Source organism: Porites lutea, chromosome 5, assembly GCF_958299795.1.
Source record: "Porites lutea chromosome 5, jaPorLute2.1, whole genome shotgun sequence".
NCBI classification, from domain to species: Eukaryota; Metazoa; Cnidaria; class Anthozoa; order Scleractinia; family Poritidae; genus Porites; species Porites lutea.
Window position 1 is genome coordinate 9,732,545 of NC_133205.1, and position 23,573 is coordinate 9,756,117.

The 23,573-nt window shown below is 38.8% G+C and overlaps 1 protein-coding gene across 1 annotated transcript; it reads right to left on the bottom strand.

Annotated features, from left to right (window-relative positions):
- Positions 1 to 478: 478 nt before the first annotated feature.
- Positions 479 to 18,489, bottom strand: LOC140937880 (acid-sensing ion channel 4-B-like). The gene is made up of 13 exons (XM_073387453.1): positions 18,343 to 18,489; positions 17,670 to 17,938; positions 16,506 to 16,608; positions 15,617 to 15,800; positions 8,002 to 8,135; positions 7,072 to 7,235; positions 6,064 to 6,171; positions 3,847 to 3,961; positions 3,435 to 3,507; positions 3,188 to 3,245; positions 3,035 to 3,093; positions 2,635 to 2,710; positions 479 to 738 (listed from the first exon to the last, which is right to left on the bottom strand). The coding sequence occupies exons 2-13, from the start codon at positions 17,925 to 17,927 to the stop codon at positions 562 to 564; spliced, it is 1,509 nt and encodes a 502-aa protein (XP_073243554.1). The 5' UTR covers positions 17,928 to 17,938; positions 18,343 to 18,489; the 3' UTR covers positions 479 to 561.
- Positions 18,490 to 23,573: the final 5,084 nt, after the last annotated feature.

Here is a 23,573-nt window from a genome sequence, read left to right on the forward strand (position 1 = left end):
TTCTTCAGATTTAGTAAGGGAAGTGTACGCGCGTGAGCGGCGAAGCCGTGAGACGCGCGAAACGAGGGCGGCTGCCCGAGAAGAAAAAAAGCCTCTCCCCTCTCGCGCCATCAGTCACGCGCGTGGCCATTTGCGTGTCTTGCGTTTTGCTCGACGGACTACAAAAAAAACTGAGACTGCTCTTAGTCTAGAGAATTAAACGTTAACTTCCTACTTTATTATTTATAGACTACAGTCAGTCAGTTCGACCTCACGGGGACTGGTTGATATCAAAATGTCTCAGGTTCATGTTTTAACTTCTGAGCAGGGCTATCAATGGGTTGCACTTGTTGTAGAACAGCAATACCCATTCCCTTAATTTTCCTCAAAACTGTGTATATGTAACACAGTAACTCAAATTCATGCTTTACTAATACAGTTTTTTTTCTTAACTACTCAGCAGGGCTGTCATTTGGTTGCACTTTTAGAACAGCAATACTTAGCCCTTTAATCTTCCTCAAAACTGTGTAACACAGTAACTCAAGTTCATGTTTTACTAAGAACATAGCTTGTTATTAACTTCTAAGCAGGACTATCATTAGGTTGCACGTGTAGAACAGCAACACTTTTCCCTTTAATCTTCCTCAAAACAGTGTAACACAGTGACATCATCAGCTCGAGTCCTTCCACACACGTCAGCGCTGAGATACCAATCCACATTCCCATGATGCCACCAATGTCGGACAGAAAGCGTGCAAACTGTTGATGTCAAGAAACATTTGAGACATTAACTAACTGTACTTAAACCCTTCGAGGAGGCGTGTATGGCCGAGCGGTTAACACTTCCAACTCCGGATCTGGAGGGCCGGGGTTCAAGCCTCGCCCGCCGCGTTGTTTCCTTAGACAAGGAAGTTTACTCTCCTTTGTCTCTCTTCACCCAGGGCGCTGTTGTTTGAAAGCCGATGGGATTAGCGCTTACCCGGGGTTTTAATTCTAATCCACCTTTCTTTTTCTCGAATAATTTTCTCAATTTTCTAGAGCATCCAACCACCAAAGTGTAGACAAAAAGAATTAAATGACTTTGCTTTTTAAGCTTTCATATCTGAATTTAAATTTCGTACTAACCCTGGCTTATCTTAACGCAGCTTTGAACGACCCGGCCCAGGTGTCCAGGTGTATAAATGGATACCGGCGACATAATGCTGGGGTGGGGAGGGAGGGGGTGGGGTAACCCTACGATGGACTAGCATTTCGTCCAGGGGTGAAGCATTACTCCTAGGCATGCTTCTTGTTAAGGAAACCCGGAATACGCTCCCGCCATTTGGTTCTTTGGCTCGTGTGCGCCTTTACCTTTTTTACCTCAGTCTACTTATAACAACTGCTTCAGTGTCACCCCTTGTGCTACTCTTTAGTCTCCTCCGCCATAGGCCCTGTTCACAAAAGTTTGTTTGTTTTGCAAAAAAATCTGCTAACAGGTAGCCATTTCTAGTGCGAACGATTTTTCTCACCTACAGTGGAACCCCGCCTTATGGCCACTTCGGTAATACGGTCACCTCGTTATTGGGGCCACTTTTTTTGGCCGCCCGGCAAAACGACCATTCATTTTCTTTGAAAAAAACAAAAAAACCCTCGTCAATACGGTCACCTCGTTAATACGGCCAAATGTTTTTGGCCCATTGGTGACCGTATTAACAGGGTTCCGTACCAAAATTTTCGCAATCGCCAGCTGTTACCAAACTTCAAAGGTCCCGTCGAGAAACTTTGGAGGCCGACAATTTTTTGTCAGACAGGAAAATCCTTTGTTCATTGACATCTGTTCCCTCGTCAGGTCATCCTCCAAAAAAAACTTCCTTCAATTGACCTTTCTGGTCATACGAAAAATTTCGCGTCTCATATGTGAACAAGGTTGCAAAAACGAAAAATTAGTGATTATTTTTCGTCCTAATGCGAACAAGGCCTCGGTGAGATTTAAAAGGTTACCTTAATCAACTAATTACTTATTAAACATTATCCAAGATCTATATCAGTACATCCATATTAGGGAGCCAGTAAGCAACAACAACGGTGACGGCTACGAAATCGTCACCTAACTTGTAAATTCGCGCTGTCTCAAACGTTATCGTATGTATTCCATCTCGGTCAATGCAATTCGTCAAATTTTGGCAAATTTTCCTGGAGTTGAATTCTAAAAGACTGTACTGAAATTCAAGAAAGAAAAAGAAAATCGTTGCTCCAGTGTTCACGCTCTCTACAAAACGTGAAATTAGGCTCTTTTATGTCAAGCAGAGACGGCCAAAAAATGTACAAAAAAGCGTGCAGATTTGTTGTTTTGCCAATCTAAACCTAATGCCTTTCAGCCGTCCTTATTACCGTCGCAGTTGTCGTAACTTAAGCCCCCTAATTTCCGTGATTAGAATGGGGCTACAACGGGGACGTACCACTCAACAGGGTATTTCTTAAATGTATTTGTTACTTCCTTATTAGTGATTTGCCTCCATTTTGTATGGACACGCACGCAACGCTCACTCAACGTTTTCCCCGACTCTCCTCCTTCCTGTTTGTGTGGAGAGCTTTGCGTGACCACACAAAGAACGGCAGCGATAGGAGACTAGGATTTGCCTGAATAATGAGAAATTAGAATGAATAGTTCCTTACAGTATATGCATACTCTTCATCTAGAACTTCAAAGTTTAGCTGCCCGTAATATACTTTCAATTTCAGAAAGTTTAAACTGCAAAAGAAAAGAATAAAAAGTGTTCCATTTTTCTTTCTAATGAAAAATTGGTCAATTTGTAAAATTGAAGCAAAGCGACAAATAAGGGATAGAAAAGTCATTGACAGAAATTGCACACACTCACAAAAAAAAAATATATATTAGTGAAGCTCAAGATGATTTTTTTGTGAGACAATGAAGCAAAATAGGAGACCCACTCGCTACCGCCGATTGCACCTGTGGGTATTATATTTCTTTCTTTTCACTCAAATCTGTTTTAGGTTTCAATTAAGTAAACCACTATGAAATAAACCATCATGTGTCATCTCGTTCAATACTTACTTAAGTTCACTGGAATGATTACCAAGTCCATCTGATTTAAGGATATCTCGCAGATGCTTCTGTGAAATAAGAAAATAGGCGCCGTAAACGAAAATTGGGGGCCTGGTCGCAAAAAAAGAGATACGAAAAGCTTAGCAAAATTTTCTTCTTTACCTTTGAATGCTCAGAGGGCCAATTCGCTGCAGAAACGGTCATCTTGAAATCTTCTGACCTGATTAAAAACGCTATAATTAGTTATCTTAACTGGTCAAAATAAAGGCTAATTCAGGGTTCGAATTAAAAAGATGAAGCCACCAAATAAAGTCATAAATAAAAATCAATATGATTAAGTTCATAACGCAGTTCTTAGTTGTAAGAAAATGGTAATGGTACTAGCTAATTTCAAAGCATTATTTCTTACCTGCATTTTTGCCGGCAATTATTCTCACATTTACCATCGGAGTAATCGTCGTATGCGTCGTTAACACAGGCAACTGAAATGTGGAATGTTCAGTGCAACAGAAAATATTTATTAATTCTGCTTAAAAACGTAACAGGTCAGCAGAGCTCATCAGTAAAGTCAACATTAGTGTACGTAGAACTGGCACAGGGACCAAAATTAAGCTGAAAATTCAGATAAACGGGAAGAAGGTCATTTCCCGGTCAATTGACCACAGCGGAAAAAAATCAATGTTGAAATTATTAATATATGCAGTACCACTGAATACTATAGGCCTTCCCAGCCGTCTGATTGGCAGTATTCTCTATTGGATGGGATAAATTATTTTTTGTTGCGTTGTTTTTACCAGAGTATTGGGGTAAAGTTAACGTACTTTTTTCTATGTCAGATCCATCACAAACATCATGGGACTGGTTATATTTTAGCGTGTAATAAACGCATCCACATTTCCTATTCATTGATGTTGCCAAGCAAGAAATCTTGCATGCCTAAGATAGAATATATAAATGACATCGTAAACGACAAATGCAGACTGCATACTTAGCAATTAATGAATGAGGCTGAGTAGGATATCAAGAATTAAGCAGATCGAGGAGGGTGTTATCCACAGAGGCCGAAGGCCGAGGTGGATAACACCCTCCGAGATCTGCTTAATTCTTCATATCCTACGAAAGCCGAATTCATTAATTGCTTTATTATTCATTCAAAATAATTCCTAGTTTAAAAACATAGCTGAAACATGCTTGCCTGCATCGTTAAGTTTGTCTTCGATAGTGTACGTTTAGGTTTGTCCAGCTCCGAAAATATTCTACAAATAGCAGATGTCGCCCTCCGAGTTGTTTTCTTGCTGTTTTTGCTATGATTTTAGCCATTATTTCGCCTAGCTCCAGCTGTAGTTCTTATTCTTGAAACGAGAGAAGTGTCCGCTATTTTAGTTTTCACTCCAAAACAACTCAACCTCGTCCCCAGGTCTTCTCGGTTAACGGTGCATTAACCCGTAGCGGGCTGCACTTTTGACGTCAAAATTCTTCCAAATTTGGTCATCAGTAGCACTTGTTATGGTGAATTATGCCTGTGCTTTTAGCCAATCAGAATTGGGGCTGGGTTATTATGGGGTAAACAACACGAGACCCCACATTGCCAGAAATAGCACATGGAGGTTAAAAACATTCTCAAATTTGGTGTTTATCGGACCTACATTGAACGAGATACAGCCATTCAAAAACGCTAAAATTTAATACAGAATAACGTTGTATTCGGCAATTCATATCTGTTAATACATTTTCAAGTATATTGGCCCAACTGACACCAAACTTGAGATTTTCCTAACCTCAATGTGCTGTTTCTGACTATCTGGTTTCGTGTTGTTTATCCTATAATAAACGGACTCAGAACCAGCTCTCCTCAGTTTAAAATTAGGCTATAAAAAGTCTAAAACAGTGTTTGGACTGCCCACAAAACTATTCCTATCCCAAACTTAGCGAAGAAGACATAGTGTTTTGTGGTGGCTTTTCACACCTTCGTTATTTTACGTTGTTTGTATATTGTTTGTAGACTGCAGCAATTGTTGCATCAAGATGTCTTATTTCCAACTTCTTCTCCTCCCTTCATTAAGCAACGAGGAGGTTCAAGGGTCGCCGCTACATGACTCCGTTCCTACCTATCTCCTAGCTAAGCAGCTTTACGTACTATGGCAATATTGTAACCTTTAGCAAGATTAGAACACTGTCTCTTAAATGATGTCCACTGATACAGACACTCTAACTGGATCTTAATCTATGGTACACTGCCCCTTTAATTGCCGTCATAGCATTCCTTTTCAGTGACAGATCCAGTCAGATGTATAGATTAAGGTGGGGAACCGAGACGAGGGGGGGGGGGGGGGGGGGCACTTGTTTTGGGTGAAGATGTGGCGCTGGGACCCTGGAACCTTTAGCCAATACTAGAGCTAGTTCAAGTGAATTTTGCGACCCTATAGTAGACTAAACTCCCCAAATTCCCCCCTTATCCTAGAGTAGCTGTTTTATTCCAGAAACTACTGACTGAGGTCACTTTCACATTCTAGCCAAAACGATTCCGATTTTTTTAAATATTTTTGAGTAGCAATTCCCCGTTTCCTTAGTCTAGACTAAACTCTTCGACCAATTGATCAGTTTCCTGGAAAATGATACCTATTATTCTAGACCCAAACTGCTTGAAAACCATACTCTTCACAGCGACACATACCTATATAGCCCATATATGACAATACCCCCCCCCCGGGAACGAAGGGTCCCCAAAAGGGTTCTACAATCCCGTCATCCCGACTCGACGTCCTGCATCCCGCGGATATCTTCAATCCCGAATCTCGCACCTCATTTTGCTTTGAAAACTCGAAACGGGCCCCCGGAAGCTGCTATCTATTCTGACCGGGACAAAGTGCCTCGGCCCTGTGGGTCTTGCTTTTATTTAAGAATAAGGAAACTGAAACTTGTCATCCTCCTCCGGCCTAGATCCGGCACTGCTTTGTCTTTTGTGCTGTTTACTAGGAAGACAATATTCTGTCGATATGAAAGGTAGATAGGGCATTATTTAAAAAAAGCCTTCTTACCAAGTCACTGTAGGACATATCGTAACGTTGAAATATATTGTCTCTCTCTAGCTCACTTCTTGGTTCACAGCTATCATTGTTAAAAGGATCTAGCTTGCCAATCACAATCTGAAAGGATCCAATAAGCGAATCATTAATTATGTACATTTTGTCTCATAAACATATGCTTATTTATCTAATGAAACTAATAATTAATAGATAAATTCTCTGAATATATCTAAAAATTTGAGTCCAATCAATTGTGGATAGTTTTGGGGGAATTCTCTTTGAAAAACTGGAAACTTTACAAAGAATGTATGAGCTCATTAACTTTTTTGCCACCCAGCAATTTTGTAGTTTTTGATTGCCTATAGTTGTTTATGTTGTTACTGTGATTGCAAAGGGCTGAAAATTGCACAAACTGCTCAAATTAACCAGCTCTTTCAACTTTTAATTCTGGCGGATTTGTACATATGGCGACGTCTTCTATGGGTTGACTTTTACGCAAGTAGGCAAAAATGTAAACAATTCACCTATAGATACCAGGGAATCAGTAATAAAGTAGAATGTGGGCCATTTCCGAGTTTTCACGAGGCAAAGTGCAAACTTTTCTTTGCTTCAATAAAAACAGAAAATTATTTTAATAGTCGAAGCGACCACTTTTGTTTACAAATTTGGAGGACTTGAAAGAACATACATTTAACAATAATCAGGAGCACTCCATCAAGGCCCCTGCAATTATTGAGTGAGGAGGAGCAATTGATATGAAGAATTATGCAGATCGGAAAGGGTGCCTGGAAACGAGGTTGCGATTGTATATTAGTGGCAATATACCATTGTATCGATGGTATATTGCTTGCATCTTCCAAATTTCTTCAGCTCCAGCTAGTTATGAAGAATTCGCAGAGCGATTAAACCAATCAGAAACGGCGAAATATTTTGAATACAAATAATAAAAATAATAATAATAATAATAGTAATACTATTATCAAGTAATTATTACTTAAAGCCTTCTGAGGTTACGTTTACCTTTCGGAGCATTACTCCAGTAGAATACCCCGGTGCTACGCTTATGCCTAGCTCATAAGGAAATGGCATAACGTTTTGTGTTCCAATGAAAACTCGGATGCCAGCTTCATCTGTTAGTTCACTTATATATTCGTATTGCTCTGCGTTTATTTCCAGCTGTAATCCTGGTATAATAACCAATAAATGTGTATTTACAACTCATTCTCACTGTTTTTCAGTATTTAGAGTGGTTACCTCGTATTTACCTGGTTAACCAGGGAAATTAACCAGTAAAATTACAATCAGACAATAAATAATAATAACACTGCAGTTAAAAGTTAAAAACATGGTAAACTCGATATTTAGACTTAAGAATCCTGACTGGTGTGTTGCGCTCAAGGGGTTGATTCGGGACTACATATATAAAGAAACAGCTCCAACTACGTTTTCGGTAGGTCTTGAACTAAAAAATTTTTACATTGTCAAAAGGAGCACAAAACAGCCAAGGCGCCTTGTGGAGAGAGATTTTGCAACAGGAAGTTCATACTACCACTAAAAACTGTAGTGGAATAACATGTTCCCTCCCCTTTTTTGAGTTGATCTCTTTTAGAAGAGCTATTCTCACTGCATAATTGATTAGCTCATCCCAGGATTTTTGTGTAGTCTGTGCGCATTTGCTCGAGACTGCGCATGCTTGTAGCAGTTGTAATGCTTTGCGCCCCTGGACTATAAATTTGGCCGCTTTGCCCAAAACGTGGCAGTTTTTATGATCAGTACTCCGGGACCACTCTCAGTTTTTGCGACCCAACCCATATCCTCTGGTCGTGGTTAACGGCTTCAGCGTCTGTCCCCGTTGCATGCCTATTTCCTCAGTAGTCGTGGACTTTTACCATCACTTAACGCATATTACGCGGTGAGGTAAGTAGTATGCAGTGAGGATATGTTACTAACCGTTATCATGGCCGGGAATTGATGACGTCAACAGTTGAAGTGCTTTACCATTTCCAGTTCTTCCACGATTGAATGAAAAGCAGTTCCCATACTTTGGATGCCAGAGTTGAGTCCACAGGTCGCGAAAGTCATCCCTAACATTATATAAAGCAAATTTATTATATGGCTACAATAGTACGCGCGCTCTGATTGGCAGTTTTCTTCTAATTTCCGGGCATTACTAGCTAGGTGTCCAAAGCATATTCAAGCTATATTTAACTTGATAGTGGATATCCTTATGGACATCCATGTTATGGTCAATTGACAGCTGTCAAAAAGGGTATCCGCTGACCAGTGTCACCTGATTGTATCACTGGCTAAAGGGTGCAACTCATTGAGGTGACGTATTCTTTAAAGTTATCGGCTGACCGGTTGTTGGTTTTAATGGATCGCAGGGTCAGGTCCATAATGAAATGCCTTATATCGCTCGGTCAATACATCAAGGCCTTCGTCAGAGATTTTCCTGTAATGACCTCTCTTAAGAGCCAATGTCTGTAATTTTCGAGAATCGGTTGACAGTCGTGAATTTTTGAATTTCTTCATATTTCGCCCAAATAATCTCTATAGTACACTAATTTCAAAAATCACGTTAAAACTTGTAACTGCTTTTTATTTTTTCAGGAATCAGGCAAAGTTTGATAAACTCTAAATCGGCGCTCTTTCGAGTATGAAATTAGCGAAAATTGAGCATTTTCTTCGCGCTCGTACATAAAAGCGGAATGATATCTCTAGATGAAATCAAGTCACAAAACAGACACACATTTTTACTTTATAGTTCAGCAATTAACTTTAAATAAACCGTTTAAATGTGACTGTACCGGCCGCAAGAAGAAACACGGTTTCAGCACTTTTCAAAAATGACAAATTTGAACTAACTTCACAATCGTAAAAACCCAGTTGGTACATAGAATTTCAATATGAAACAAGAACTGTATTGAAGCATATCCTTTGCTGTTGTTTGTGTTAAAATATTTCTGGCGGCATTTCAAATGCGCACCTTCGAGAGACCAAAACCTGAACGGTATTTTGACACCAGGAAAGCACGTGCAGCAAGCAAGTTTAGACGCTTGGAATATTAATCCTTCGCAAACATAAGTTACTTCGACGTTTAAACCCTAGTCAGAGTTGTAACGGTTTCAGATTATATTTCGGCGTTTCTGCTCGGTTTAACATGATTCCTTTCAGCTGATTTTTGCGATAAACCATAATGAAGAGACACGAATACGCAGTTCAAATCACAGTTAGTAGGGGGGAATATTGTCGAAATACTCGCTTGCTATAGTTTTAATCGTATTGAAACCTTGAAATCAGAAAAGTTATTTACTTCCTGAACTTAAATGCTAGACGGGTTCACAGTACCGCTGACTAAATTCTGCATCACGGCAGAATCAAAGTTAAGTTTGTATAAGTTAATTAAGTTAGTTAAGTTAGTTAGTTAAGTTTGTTTGTATATGTTTTCAATCTGTCAACACGAGGGAAGATGACATTCCGGAAGTGCGTGACGCGTAACGCGCCGGAAAAGAAATTCCTGGTATAAGTGTTTTACGGTGCAAGTCTTTGTTGTATGTTCGTATAGCTTCTCGCCCATATTCAAACTTGGTTTGTGGCGCCTGTGGCCCCAGTAATGCTGAATTTATTGCGATCATAGAAAAGATGTCGTGAGTCACTTGGTATGCTCTTGACTTGTTAGTCACGTGAGTATGTAGGGTAATAACCAAACATCGACCCTACCATGCTAATGATACAAGTAAGGTTTTCTGCATTTACGTTAGGTGCTCTTTGTTTGATCCACAAAAATTGGCGCATGACTGAAATAAGAGTTTTTCCACATCACCGCTAAATGTTTGGTTCCGGGTGACGGTGCAACAAATCACGTGGTACCGTTCTAGATCAGCTTACTGGCTGCTCATAGAGGGGTCCATAAAGGCACATCGATTGATGACTCTGTATGGCCTGAAGAAAATAATATACGCAGACGTTTCGGCTGAGCGACGAAGGTGCAGCTTTTACACTCTTTTTTCGTTTCGAAAATAGACGAGCACGCGAGAGGTCTCAGGTGACTACACTAACGTTATGAAAAGTCTACTTAGCTTGTTTAAGTTTAGGGCAGGAGGAAGAGATGGGTGGGTTGGTTGGCATTGGGTTCTCCATTAGGATCAACCCTACACATACAAAAATTCATGTCTTGATCACTACATTTAGAGCTAGCAGACTTTGTTTGATCCACAAAATTGGCGCATGAAAATAAAAGTTTTTCCTCACCACCGCTAAATGCTTGGTTCCGGGTGGCGGAGCACAAATCACGTTGTAGCGTTCCAGAACAGCCTACTGGCTGCTCATTTAAAAGGGGTCCGTAAAGGCACATTAATTGATGACTCTGTGCGGCCTGAAGAAAATTATATATGCAGACGTTTTCTGAGCGACGAAGTTGCTGCCTTTACACTTTTTTTTCTTTTCGGAAAGGGCCACTAACTTCTCTCCTTGCTCCTCGCCGCTAGGCGGTCGTTTTTGCCTGAGAGATACCACTACGAAGGGGTTTTAGCACGCAAGTCACTGCTGGTGCAGACCTAGGAAAAGGGCATTCCCCATCTGAAATTTAAATAGAAATGAAAGGCTATTTTGAGCCTTTTCTCTCTTTTTTCCGCAACGTATTTGGTTAAAAGATAGTAAGTAAAATGGCTGAGGCATTTTAAAGCATTTTTTCATTTACGCGACGGATTTTGGCGTTATGAAAAAAAACTTGTCAGTGAATTGGTTTATTTTCTAGCGTGCGAAAAAGTGCCATGGGGTGGTGGCGGATAGAGCCAGGTGACTGTTCCCTTTTTTAGGTAGGAGCTAGCAGTACGTGCATTCTGGCCCAAGGCCAAACTGTGTACAGTGGCCTTTAAAGGCCTCTGTTCGGGGGCGTGGGATCAGATAAAGTACAATTCGTCAACAACAGGTTGAGGTCTCGCCAGAAGATGCCCTTGCTGCAGAGGAGCAAAGCAATACCTTTCAGTAATTTAGACAAGTTAAATACTTGTATTTCGCTTATCAAATGTGTCCATTGTCCATTGTCGATTTGTGGTTTTTCAGGAACGTTCTTTTGCGGAGCATTGGCCAATTTTCTTTAAACAGTTTTACTCGTTTCCATTTCCCTGCTCTACCTTCATGTGGTATATGGCGTACGTGTGTACCTAAACCACTCAATTCATACAGAGGTGATCGATAGAGAGGTCTGTACGCCAAGCGGGGTTAAGATTAGTTTATCACAAGCAAAGGCTCAAAAGGTTAAGTGCAAATAAAAGAAAACTAGTGTGAAAAGAATAAGTGTCACACATGGCCATCCCTTGTATGCTTTTATTCCATTTGTTTTTTTATTTATGGTATTTAGCATATTTATTAGAGTTATGGTGCCTTGATTCTATGCTCTCAGGAATTATGTTGCCTCGATTTCATGATTCTAGTTTTATTTACGACGTTTGGCATTCCGCATTTTGGAATTATGTTGCCTCGATTCTATGTTCCTTTTTCTTTTTACGGTATGTGCATTCTGAATTCTGGAATTATGCTGCCTCGATTTCATGATCCTAGTTTCATTTACGACATTTGCATTCTGCATTTTGGAATTATGTTGCCTCGATTTCATGTTCCTTCTTTCATTTACGGTATTTAAAATTCTGTATTCCTCATTCCGGAATTATGTTGCCTCGATTCTATGTTCCTTTTTTTTTCACGGTATGTGCATTCTGGAATTATGTCGCCTCGATTCCATAATCACTGATTATTTACGCACCGTATTTTTACTACACGGTAATTATGTTGCCTCGATTCCATAGAATTAGATCGAGGCGGCCTGGAAATAGCTTGTGAGCGAGGCTAAAGCGTGAGAAACTGGAACCGATAAGCAGAATTATTTGAAAAAAGTCACCTTCAAAATGAGTTTAGCGGACTTAGTGGACGAGGCGTTTATACGAGAGCTTGTTGAAAGAGGGTTTTCCTACAAATCCATTAGTGAAAGACCCCGAGTTCTCTTTCCTGGTAAGAGTTGTATCTCTTTGCATTACCTTTCTATCTAACTTTCTGGCTTGATGTTTCCTCCGACAGAGTCACGCGCGCTTAGCACTAGTTACTGGTGGGCTAAGAACTCGGCTGCGGCCACTAATTGATGGGCGAGGAATTGGATGCGAGGTTGCTCTTATGATTATAAAAATAAGAAAGTGAAATGCAAATTAAGTTTAAGTTAAGTCAAAATTTTCTAGCGTAAGCAATCAAATCGCGCTTTTAAGATATTTGTTTCTCTATAAAGTACCGAAATAAAACATTGAGGAAAAAAATACATCGCAAACACAAAAGAACGTGCATACGTATCGAGCACCAAATGTTCCCTGGAAATCATCATCATCATCCTCTTGTAAATCTTGATCTTCAGCAGGCAAGGCAACCACATGTGCATTTTTTGTTCTCGTTGGCAATAAAAACTTGCCGTTCGATAGCGGCCATACATTTTCGCACTTGCCGTTTTTTACGATTTGAAGGTGCAAACCGTCTTCATGCACCCTAAAAAATCGAGCAATTGTTGTTTTGCTAAGATTCATTGGTGTCAATCCCACACTTTTGCCATCATAATCCAATTGAACCAGATCCGCCATAATGCCAGATGATTCGGAATGAAACTCCCAATTTTCCCGACTTTTTAGGTCATGTGACCTTTTCTCGCCATTGAGCCATGACTGCACCAGACTTTAAATCGAGGCAACTTAAAAAAAAAAAAAAATACAGAAATAGAGTATGGTCATTCGACAGAACAAATCCGAGATAACATAGATAAAGCAACTTCATTTAGCGATAAGATGCAACCGACAAAAAGAGCGCAATTTCCCTGCAAGGAAAGATTTTTGTTATGTCCCTTTCTTCTAGAGTCTATGCGGAAGATGGCGCTGACGTCACAAATCAAATTTCTGGAATCGATGTAGGTTTGTACCAAAAATTCTTACCCCATGCGGCAAAAGCAAAAAACGGAATATATAAAAAACAAGGAACATGAAATCGAGGCAACAAAATTACAGAATGCAAAATGCGAAAATTCAAACGAGGCAAGATTTTTACGGAATGAAAAAAAATAAATACAGGAAGCTAACAACATATCAACAGAAATGCAGGAAAAGACCGGGCGTTGAGGCAACACAGGGAAGGTCGATCACGAATTCAAGAAAACCTTATTGGAGAATTTAAGACCAGAAAATATTCACGAAAAACAAATTAAAAACTTTAAAAAAATCGAAATAAAAGCTAAAATTGCAAATGGAATTTGGAAGTTCAGAACAAAATTTTGGAATGATAGGATCAAGATTTACAGTGGCCATGTGGTACACTCATCGAAAAGTTTTGCAGACTCGGCTTAGTAACTCTATTTGTTTTCTCTCTCTATTTGAGTTTCGGCTGGTACATCCTAAAATCAAGTTTAGTTCCACATGTTTTGGAGAATATAAAATATAAAACTAAAAAAAAAACAGTGTTAATTGTCATTTTATTTTTTTCTTGTACACTCGTGCGACGATTAATCCTTTTCTGTACGGCTGCGTGACCAGACTCAGATCACACACCGGCTTTCATCACGCAACACACCATTAAGTCCGAGGCTAAACGACGGAAGATTTCAGTAAACTGCGGCCACTTGCAGTTGAAACGACTGTGGTAAGTAAATTCTTAGAGATCTCGAATCCCATTTAGAGCTAGCACCCCGTTTCTAGCGGCTTTATTTTAGGTGCAGAAACTCAAGGTCAATATTTACACTCAATGAGGACTTAATCTGAGCGTCGCCTTTTTCAGCTACTTGCGTGCAATCAAATGCAGTGTTAATCTACTTAGTTTTATTTTGTAACCATCAAATTGAAAAGCGTTTTTCAAAAGATTTTAAGAGCTTCCCGTAATGTGCCCGTTGTCAAAGAAGCTAAGTTTGCAAAAACTTTTGTGTGCCTACAGTCGCGGCTAGCTTGTTTGAGCGTTCCAACGTGCGCAACTACCCTGCCCGTTTCGGTGTCTCAGCGACGCACTTTTGAAATGCCGCCAAAAATTTTTTAACACAAGAAACTGCAAAGGATGTGCTTTAAAATAGTGTTTGTTTCATGTTGAAATTCCATGTATCAATTGTTTTTTTCAATAGTGAAGTTAGGTCAAATTTGTCATTTTTGAAAAGAGCCGAAATCGTGTTTCTTCTTGCGGCCGACACAGCCACATTTAAGCAGCTTATCTAAAGATAATTGCTGAATTATAAAGCACAAGTCTGTGTTTGCTTTGTGACTTGATTTCATTTAGAGATATCATTCCGTTTTTATGTACGAGCGCGAAGAAAATGCTCAATTTTCGCTAATTTCATACTCGAAAGAGCGCCGATTTAGAGTTTATCAAACTTTGCCTGATTCCTGAAAAAAGAAAAAGCAGTTACAAGTTTTAACGTGATTTTTGAGATTAGTGTACTATAGAGATCATTTGGGCAAAATATGAAGAAATTCAAAAATTCACGACTGTCAACCGATTCTCGAAAATTACAGACATTGGCTCTTAATAAGTAGCATATATAAGGCCGATTTATATCATAGTTAGTAATAACTATGTTTACAAAGCAAAGTCTCTAGTAGAACCTTACACGTATGCTGGTAGGGGTTCCGTTCATCAACCCCGAGCGCCCATACATCTAGCTCTTACTGAGTAGAGTAATACCTAAGTCACAGTGATTTTTCAGCCTAATGATTTCATGGATTTATCTTTCGCTTCATTGAACTCTCAGTATATCAGAGTATTGTAAAATTTCAAGAAATGGTAGATGGCGTCAGCAAAGTGTCAAGAGAAAAGAATTTATCCGGTTGGATGAACTTGGAGTGCCAGGACTATGACGCTTCTATCAAGAAATTCGACTGTTATGTTGGATTGTGTGAACAAAACCGCGAATTTGATGGGAAGATAATTAAAGTCCAACGCACTGTGACAGCCGACGGCGACAGGATTCACTATGACACGGCGGAATCGCGTTGCGTTAATACACTTTTTTTCCTGACAGGTCGAATTAAAAGAATATGTTGTTTGATTCACACGACACACTACGTTTCGTAGGTTTCATTTAGTGCACTGAGTAAGGTGGTAAATCGGGAGTGAGCGAGCTCGCAGGTGATACGTGATGCACATGCTTAAGGGTGGGTTGGGAGCGCTTCTGACCGATTTAAACATTGCATTGCTTCGGTCTTGTGTCACTGATTCACGAATTTAATCACGGGACCTCCAACGACTCCTTTTAGTACTATAAAATTGACAGCGTATTGTAACTGGTGCCACATTCAGACTTAACGACTGGTCCTGCCGAGATACTGAAACAGAAAACTTTGATTCTCGAGACCCTCAGACAATGAGAAAACAAACTGGTAGTCTAAGTGCATCCAAGTTAAAGCGTAATTCACATGACAGATATGTGATGGTTGCATAATAATTAGTTAACACTTGAAGCTTTGATTGGAGGCTTTCTGCTTTCAAAATGCAAGACCAAGGACTGCGAGATTTATCAGAAAAGGAAACTTTACCCGAGATCAGGATGCGTACTTACATACACTCCATGCTACTGTCGTATTGACACTTTAATAACATATCATCTAGTTGATGTCCAGCTTCCTGAAGAACACTCTCAGGGTATTCGGCAAGACGTTTCTCAATCTTTTCTTTCAGTATATCTCCATGAGCAAGATCGTGGTCACCCATCAGAGACTTGTTAACCACACTGTTGTTCACGTCTGTTTTGTTGTTGTTTTTATCAAGGAAAGAAGAAAAGAAATACCATCATATATCCGTCACACAAGATTAAGGAGTAGAATCGGATTCAGCGCATACTTCACCTAAAATAGCACTTTTTTCTGAGTGAACAGAATATGTAAGGGCTCTTGAGAGGTTGCGCCGAAGGGAGTACGCTACGCTAGCTTGCAAGACAGGCGTTATTTTTTTTTCGCGTTTTTCTGGCGAGCCAGGGCATCAAACGGGCGTGGAGCGCGAGACAGGCGCAGAGGAAGAAGGCGCTGAATGTAGCGCATGTCTCGTTCTCCACGCCCACTTCGCGCTGGCTTTCGCTGGCCTGGGCGGGAAAACATAACGCCCGTTCTGAGGGATTAAATAAATGGCAGAGCTACAAAGGCCCTGCAAATTAAAGTTTAAGTGCAGCCGCTAATTATAACACGTCATGCTGTAGAGTGCAAGGAGTATAAGTATACTTAACTCTCAAGTGCGAGCAGACATAGCCCTTAATAAAGCTTCTTTTAAAATTATAAATAATATCAAGTCCGCATATGAAGGTTTAATTTTCATTGATAGGTTTGAATACGGAGCTGAAGTAAAATAAAAATAGTCTCATCACTTACACTAAAAGCTGCGAGTGTTTATAAAGAAAAAAGAAATTTTGGTAAATGTAAAGGTATGGATGGTTTTAGATAAATGAATAATCTTACTTTTGCTTAGTATTTGAGGAAACTCCTCCAAAATTTCCGGCGGCATTCGTGATATTCGAATCTTGTTAAGATTACAGACAGTAACTTGAGGGAATGGTAGTTTCTGTAAACAAAGCACAGTTAAATTTGTCTGCAATATAAAGATTACTTTCCTTTTTGTTCCGAATGGAATCGACAGTACCTCGTTTGATCAGCAAACTGAAGTGGGTTTTAAGAAAATGATTCAAAAACATAGAAGCCATTTTACAATCCCGATTTGTCTGAAAATTATGCAATCTTACCAATGAAGTAAAATCCCGCGGGAGCGTACTCCCTAGTATGGCCTATATGGGGATGTGCCGCTAATAATGCTATCAGGTATTTATCCTCTCGGTCCTAAACATAAATGATTTCGCGCGAGTTTGTCGAAAACAGAGTGTACTATTTCGTGCGTTTCTGTCCTAAATATAAACAGGGTATTGTCTGTACGATTGATTTGATTTGCTAGATAAAATTTGTTTGTACTCAAGGTATAAAAAAGCAATGACTACAACGTGATTTTCCTGTATTGCAATTGTTAATAATTGGCTTAAAATTGAGACGGGGTTTGTCCTTTGTCCTAACTAGGGTAATAAAGTTGAGGGTGGTGTCCTAAACAGGGTAATGTATTTAAGATTTTATTTTGTCCTAAACAGGGTCAGGATTTTAAACCTCAGTAGACCACCTGTAAAACGCAGTTAGATGTAAGAGGGTTTGATTAAAATATGGTGTGAGATAGCCAAACTGAACCAAGATGTTGCCAGGTAATCCAAGCAGGTGACGTCTCAAATTATTTTCCATCAAGGTGATTAGCGACTACAAATTCACGGTTTGAAAAGAACTGTTTTGTTGTTTATATTAATAATTTTGGTGGAAAAATTTCCCTCTCACGATTCCACAGACGTTTTTTGTTTAAAACTCAGACTGTTTATCTTGTGTTAATATGCCGCCCAGCTTTTTTGAGATCTGCGATGATGTTGTCTCTGTCAGACATAGGTATCGCCTCATTGCAACCGGGTTTTCATCGCTACACCACGTTGTGTCTTAGTCATTTATCAAAATGGTTTGTTATCGTTGTAAGTGTACTACAAAACTTTTTCACTCTTGAATTCCCACTTCAAATGCGAAAACGAATTTGAATCTAACCTGTTGGTGTGCAATCCACGCCCTCGTCTTTAGCGGTCTAGCACGGTACTGAAGAATGATATCATGAAGCTGATAAGCGAAAAGACCATAGGCTGCGGCGCACACTAACAGCCAAAACCACCTTCGAGACAGCGATTCATTTGCACCAGCCACCCTTCCGTAGCCGTGAGCAGTTGTGTAGCCAAAGCACTCTAATATCTTTGCCTTGAATTGAGAAGGCAGGCTTTCACTAGAAGACCTTTCCTTGTTTTGTAACATTGCAGTGGATGCTAAGAAGAAAAATTACAAAAGTCAGGGTGAGAAACTAGTAAGGGAAATCATTTTTCACGCGATAAATAGCGTTTTGAAGGTATAACATATTAATTTGTTCCTGATATTTTTCTTTCGAAAAAATTCCGTTCACGGGATTTATCTGGTAGGAAAGTAACAGTTTTGAAGAAATGCACGTTTTATTCCTTCAGTGGCTTACAGTTTATTTATTCGAGTCGTGCCTGCGAAAAACATAACATCTCGTTCTAGCTAAAAAAAAAAATGTTAAAGTTATCTAGAATTAAAGTGAAATTTTTGCTAGTGGAAAAATATTAAAGATACTATGGAAGTAGGCGGGATTGTTAATTGAGTGAAAGCGTGAAATGGAAGGCCAGCCAAAGCTAGATCGATTTCTCCACTTTACCTGACTCCAACTCAAGGTGCCATCTTGTTGCTGTCACAAATACATTGGACAACCAATCCTCGTAACGAATGTATTTTATGCTATGTAGTATCCTTTGGCTTTGCTGTGATATGCTGGCATATAGCACAATCCCTTGGCGGGTGACGTTTTCTCACCTGCAAAGAAATTCATTATTGTCTCAGTCGAATTTTTACCTGCTGATTTCCTATTATTTTTTATGTATAACTCAACTAATTAGATAATTCTTCTGGTCACGAATAGCGATCCTACCAAGCTTGTGATTTAGGAGACATCATCATGTGAAAAACAGTCTAAAGCGATTATGAAAATTATAAAGCAAATCAAGAATTTTAGTTTTGCAGATGAAATTGTCTTCAGTGCAGTCAGCTGTGTAGGACAGCTATTATTTCTGCCAAATTGTATGACGTTGTGACTATAGCTATACAAGGAAAACAATAAGCACAAATAATGCTTAACTTAAAAAATTGCAAAGGGAATTGGTTTGGTGACCAGTGTGCCAGGACGAGAAAATACTTTTAGAAGGGATTTCTTACTTTAAGCTAGCAACAGTAACTTGCCGCCGTCTTACACATTTCTTTGTTAACCGACTCCCAAAATACGTAAAATGGCCGTTCTTTATTAATCAACCAGCAGAAAAAGACCGCAGAGAAACTATCATAAATAGTGGAGAAAAAACTCGATCATTTAATTTTCCACCCGTTATGTGACAAAATAAAGGTTAACCATGGTCTAAGTATATACCTAACTATGCCATTAAATTGGCCGGGGCGCACCGATATCAGAAAACTGATTATCATTCCTTTTCAGTAGTCTCAGGCATACAAAAAACTAAGAGCTTACCAGATACCTGTTTTGTTTGCCTCTACATTACCTGGTCTTACCTTTGGGGCCGAAGGATCGCGTTTTCTTGAATTCAAGAGCAGTTTTCCTAAACCTAGTGATTACATATTAAGTTGAGTGGACAGTTCAGTCCTTATTAATTTGCGCTAGTATAAAACTACACGCAGAGCCTTGCTGAGTCGTTTCTTTGTTATAGACAATCATAGATCCAACAGGGTTTGAGATATTTCCATAAAATACCACACATTAATAATTAAACTTTGTTTTTGTTTTTTCTAGTTTTCCGAAACTGACTTTCTTGCTGAAAAGAACAGACAACTTGATACACTGATGTTTTGTAAGTAAGTAAGTCATATCGACCCTAGACTGAAAACACTCACATTTTTTCGGACTGAGAACTCATCTTTTAATTTGATTTAATAATTTACATTTTCAATGGTAACTGGACAATTTATGTCATATTTTGAACCTCTATTGCCGCTGCAACCAATTATCTGGTGTAATGGCATAAAGACATCCACTCTTCAACCGATAAAAATGCTGACTGGAGAAACGTTTTTCAAGCAGCAAACACTTGTACAACGAGCTCAAAACTAATTGATTTTAATTTCGGATTTTTTACACAGACGTTTACCAACTAACAGCTATCTGCAAAAATAGGAGTTAAAGAGGACGGAAAATGTACTTTTTGCCATGACGAGAAAGAGGATTTGATACATCTATTTTGGAAATGCCAAAAAACCAAAAATTTTTGGGATAATTTCTCGATATGGCTTCAGTCGTGCCAGATCCTCCAACCAGGCAGTTACTTAGACATGACTACCGCTTTGGGCCTAACGTCAGACAGCTCTTCCTTTAAGCTCCATATAAACTTCTGTTGTCTTATAGCTAAGAACTTTATCAGGATATGCAGATCAAAAGAATGTTTCCAAATTCACAACAATTTCTTGTTTTATCTGAGACATATATACCAATTAGAAAATAAGACACCGCGCAATACAAAAAAATGGAAACCTTTCTTTTCCTCGCTGGGTCTTGTCTCCTAACTCCAAAAACATAAATTAGTGCACCTACTATGAGTATTTACATTACTTTCACCACAAAGAAAGAAAAAAAAAATGTAAAAATTAATTATAGATTATACTAAGTACAGTAATATATGGAATTACCATTGCTGTAACGTATTTTAATATTTGTAAGTTTATTGCCATGTAAGTGTGTAAATTCGCTATTTGTTTTTTTTTTGTTACTTTATTTGTTACTTTTTTTTCTTTTTATTACTTTATTTATTCTGTGTAATTTTTGTTTCTTTTCTGTGTGTGTATTACTTGCAATAAAAAAATAAAAAATATATATTAAAAAAAAAAAAATTATCTGGTGTAAAGGCTAAGCTAAAAAAGGTAACTGATATATTGCTGCAACGTAAGCACCCTCGTTAAAAGAAAAAAAAAATAATAAAGGAAGTACCGATAATTAAACAATGTTAAGTGAATATTTTTTTGGAGTCAAATTGCGTGGTTCATGATGTATTTACTTATTTATTGGGATTGTCATGCAATCATTACCAAATAACAATTAGAATTGTAGTACATGTATAGACGAGATAGACGATTGATAAAACGACAACATAATGTATATCTCACCGGTTCATGTTGTTATAAAGTAATCTTAAATTTAATGTGATAGCCAAGAAGCTATTAAAGACTTTGAAGCTGGGTCGATGGAACAAAGATGAATGTGCAGCAACAAGCAAGACGTGAAATTAGAACTCGTGAAATTACGGCGTCATGGTCATACCCTCAGGGTAACCCAGACGCTGAGATGGGGGAGGGGCTTAAAACTCAGATTTGGTGGATAGACAGGAAGGAATTGGCTAACACATTCACGTGTTAGCCAATTTTTTACTAAAATTCCTGTACCAGTCTAAACACTTCAGAAAGGAGATAGAAAGCCCCCCAAGAAAAGTCTCAAGGCCAACACTATGTAGAAAAACAAACTTAAAACTATCAGCTGCCTTAGCAGACAACATTCTTAAAAGGAAGTGAACTTAACTGTTACTGGTCAGCGACTGCTCGCTATTGACAGCTGACAGTTGACCTTCGACGCACGATTGGCGTAACGGTCGCTTGGAGTGCATCAATTTCGCATTGATCTAACTGTGTTACTTATAAGAACTTGGATGTACGTCCTCACGTGAAAGTCAAAAAAGATAACCTGGGTGAGTAGCGTCGATTGCCAGCGGGTGCTCGGGAAATGAACCTGTGTCCTCTTCCGAAAAGACGACTGGACGCGTGGATTTGCTATTGTCGATTTCCACCAATCAGATCGTTGCCTGCTCATTTCGAGCAGGCACCGTAAAGTAATCTTCCTGAGGCAGATTTCAAACGGCAGATGCAAAGGAGTTGCTTGATGTGGCGTGCGATCAAGTTTTGAATAGTATGTTTTAAATATTAAAATGTACAAAAAGAAAAATGTTGGAGAAGCTGGTAAGTGGTAAGGACTGCGGGTTCTGTACGTCAACAAACCGGTGGGATCTGGGTTATCAATTATTGTTTTCCAGTTTGCACCGATGGTTGTTGACAGCTTTCTTGAAAAGCGACCTTCAAGTCCATTTCTGTTGAAATTTCACCCCTAATCTAACACTCACTCACCGGGAGAGGGCAACATTTTCTTTATGTTACCCTCTCTCGGTAGGTTAGTGTTTGACTCTAGTGTCCAGTGTCCGCTGAGCGACTAAACGGTTAAAATGTCGTACTTTGCGCAGATGTACATGTCGCTGATTTTTGAACTCTTGTTGGATCATTGTCAATAGAGTTATGTGGTCAAGAGGTGAGGTTGATCGGAAAGAATTGCAGAAAGGTGATCTTTAGGCATCACTTTGTAAATTCCGCGGTGCAAAAAATGTGTGCATGTATTTTTTTGCGTGATATTTGGAGCTGTTTTCGAAGCAAGTAAGGCCGATCGGGCGATTCTTTCTTTCCTTCTGTCTATTATCACAATAGGTTAGATGATGTTATACTGCTCAAATTGCGATTAAACCTCTTACAAAGAAGAAAAACGGACCGGGAAACAATGATTATACTTTATTGATCACATTTACCAGTTTTAAATCATTTTGTTTAGATGTAAGATTTCAGTTTGCCATAAAAATTCCCATTGCATGCAAAATCTCATTTTTTCACTTGGGCTACCTAGGGAGAGAGTGGCGGAAATAGAGCCTATAACCTGAGATTAGGCGTTGTTTCAGGACACCTGATCGCAGGTTATAGAGCCTATAGCCAGGGGAATTTACCATTTACTCAAAAAAAAAAAATAAAACCGGAAATTCCAGTTGGAAAATCAAATGGCTCGCGTCATGCCATGCCGTTTGGAAAGCTTTAGAAAGAGCTTAATTGATAGAGAAGATGTAATGTTTCTACTTATTTTAGTCTCCTCACCTGTTTTGGTTAAATTTGTGTTGTGCACTCAAATGTTCTTGCCGTTGCTTTTACTTTTACTCTCAAAAATAAGTAAATCACCATAGGACGCCAATTAAAAAAAAAAAAAAAAAAACACTAAGAAGATAATTATACAAAAAGTGGAAAAATAATACAGACTGAGGGTAATTGGTTTCCTTCAGTTTTAACTTATTCATTCGGCATTTATTAAAAGAACCGTCCAAAGCGATACATATGATTACAATTTAAAATTGCGGCATCTAGCTCTCGTCAAAGAGGATGTCGTCTGTCTCTGTGCACTCCATCTTTTATTTAAACAGATGTCCTAATATAAGCGTCCAAAACAGTACACAGAGTGAGGAGCTTATGCATTTTCAATAAAAGAAAATGTGTTTTTTCAGTTTTACATGTTTTTCTTTTTGCACGTGATTGAAACCATTCTTACCTCAGTGGCGGAAAAAAAGATGCACATTAATCAAGTCGAAAGACTTTTTTCAATAATGAAAATTTCTCACCTTTAATCTCTCTCATTATTACTTCTTAAGAACATGCTGATGACGCTTTAATAGGGTGGTTTAATTTTTTTTATAATTAATTCTTGCTTACCTGTCCGCAGACTTTGGTAAATATCATGTGTTGAGTTTAGTTACTTCAAATCATAATCGTAAGGTACATACGAAGTACATTTATATTTTACGAAATGTAGTATGTGTGTCATGAAGGACTTTCATCATTACCAAAAACATACGTTATTATTCTCAGCTGAGAAATTTGCAATAACGCTTATAAATACCACTGATTCAGGAAACGTCATGATATGCTTACTTGGCAGCTAAAAACGTCTGATCTAAATAATAATCGAAGTGGTTTTTTTAGAATATATAACAATTATTCACCGAAGTGGAGGTGGCTAGTGTTGGAAATATTTACCGT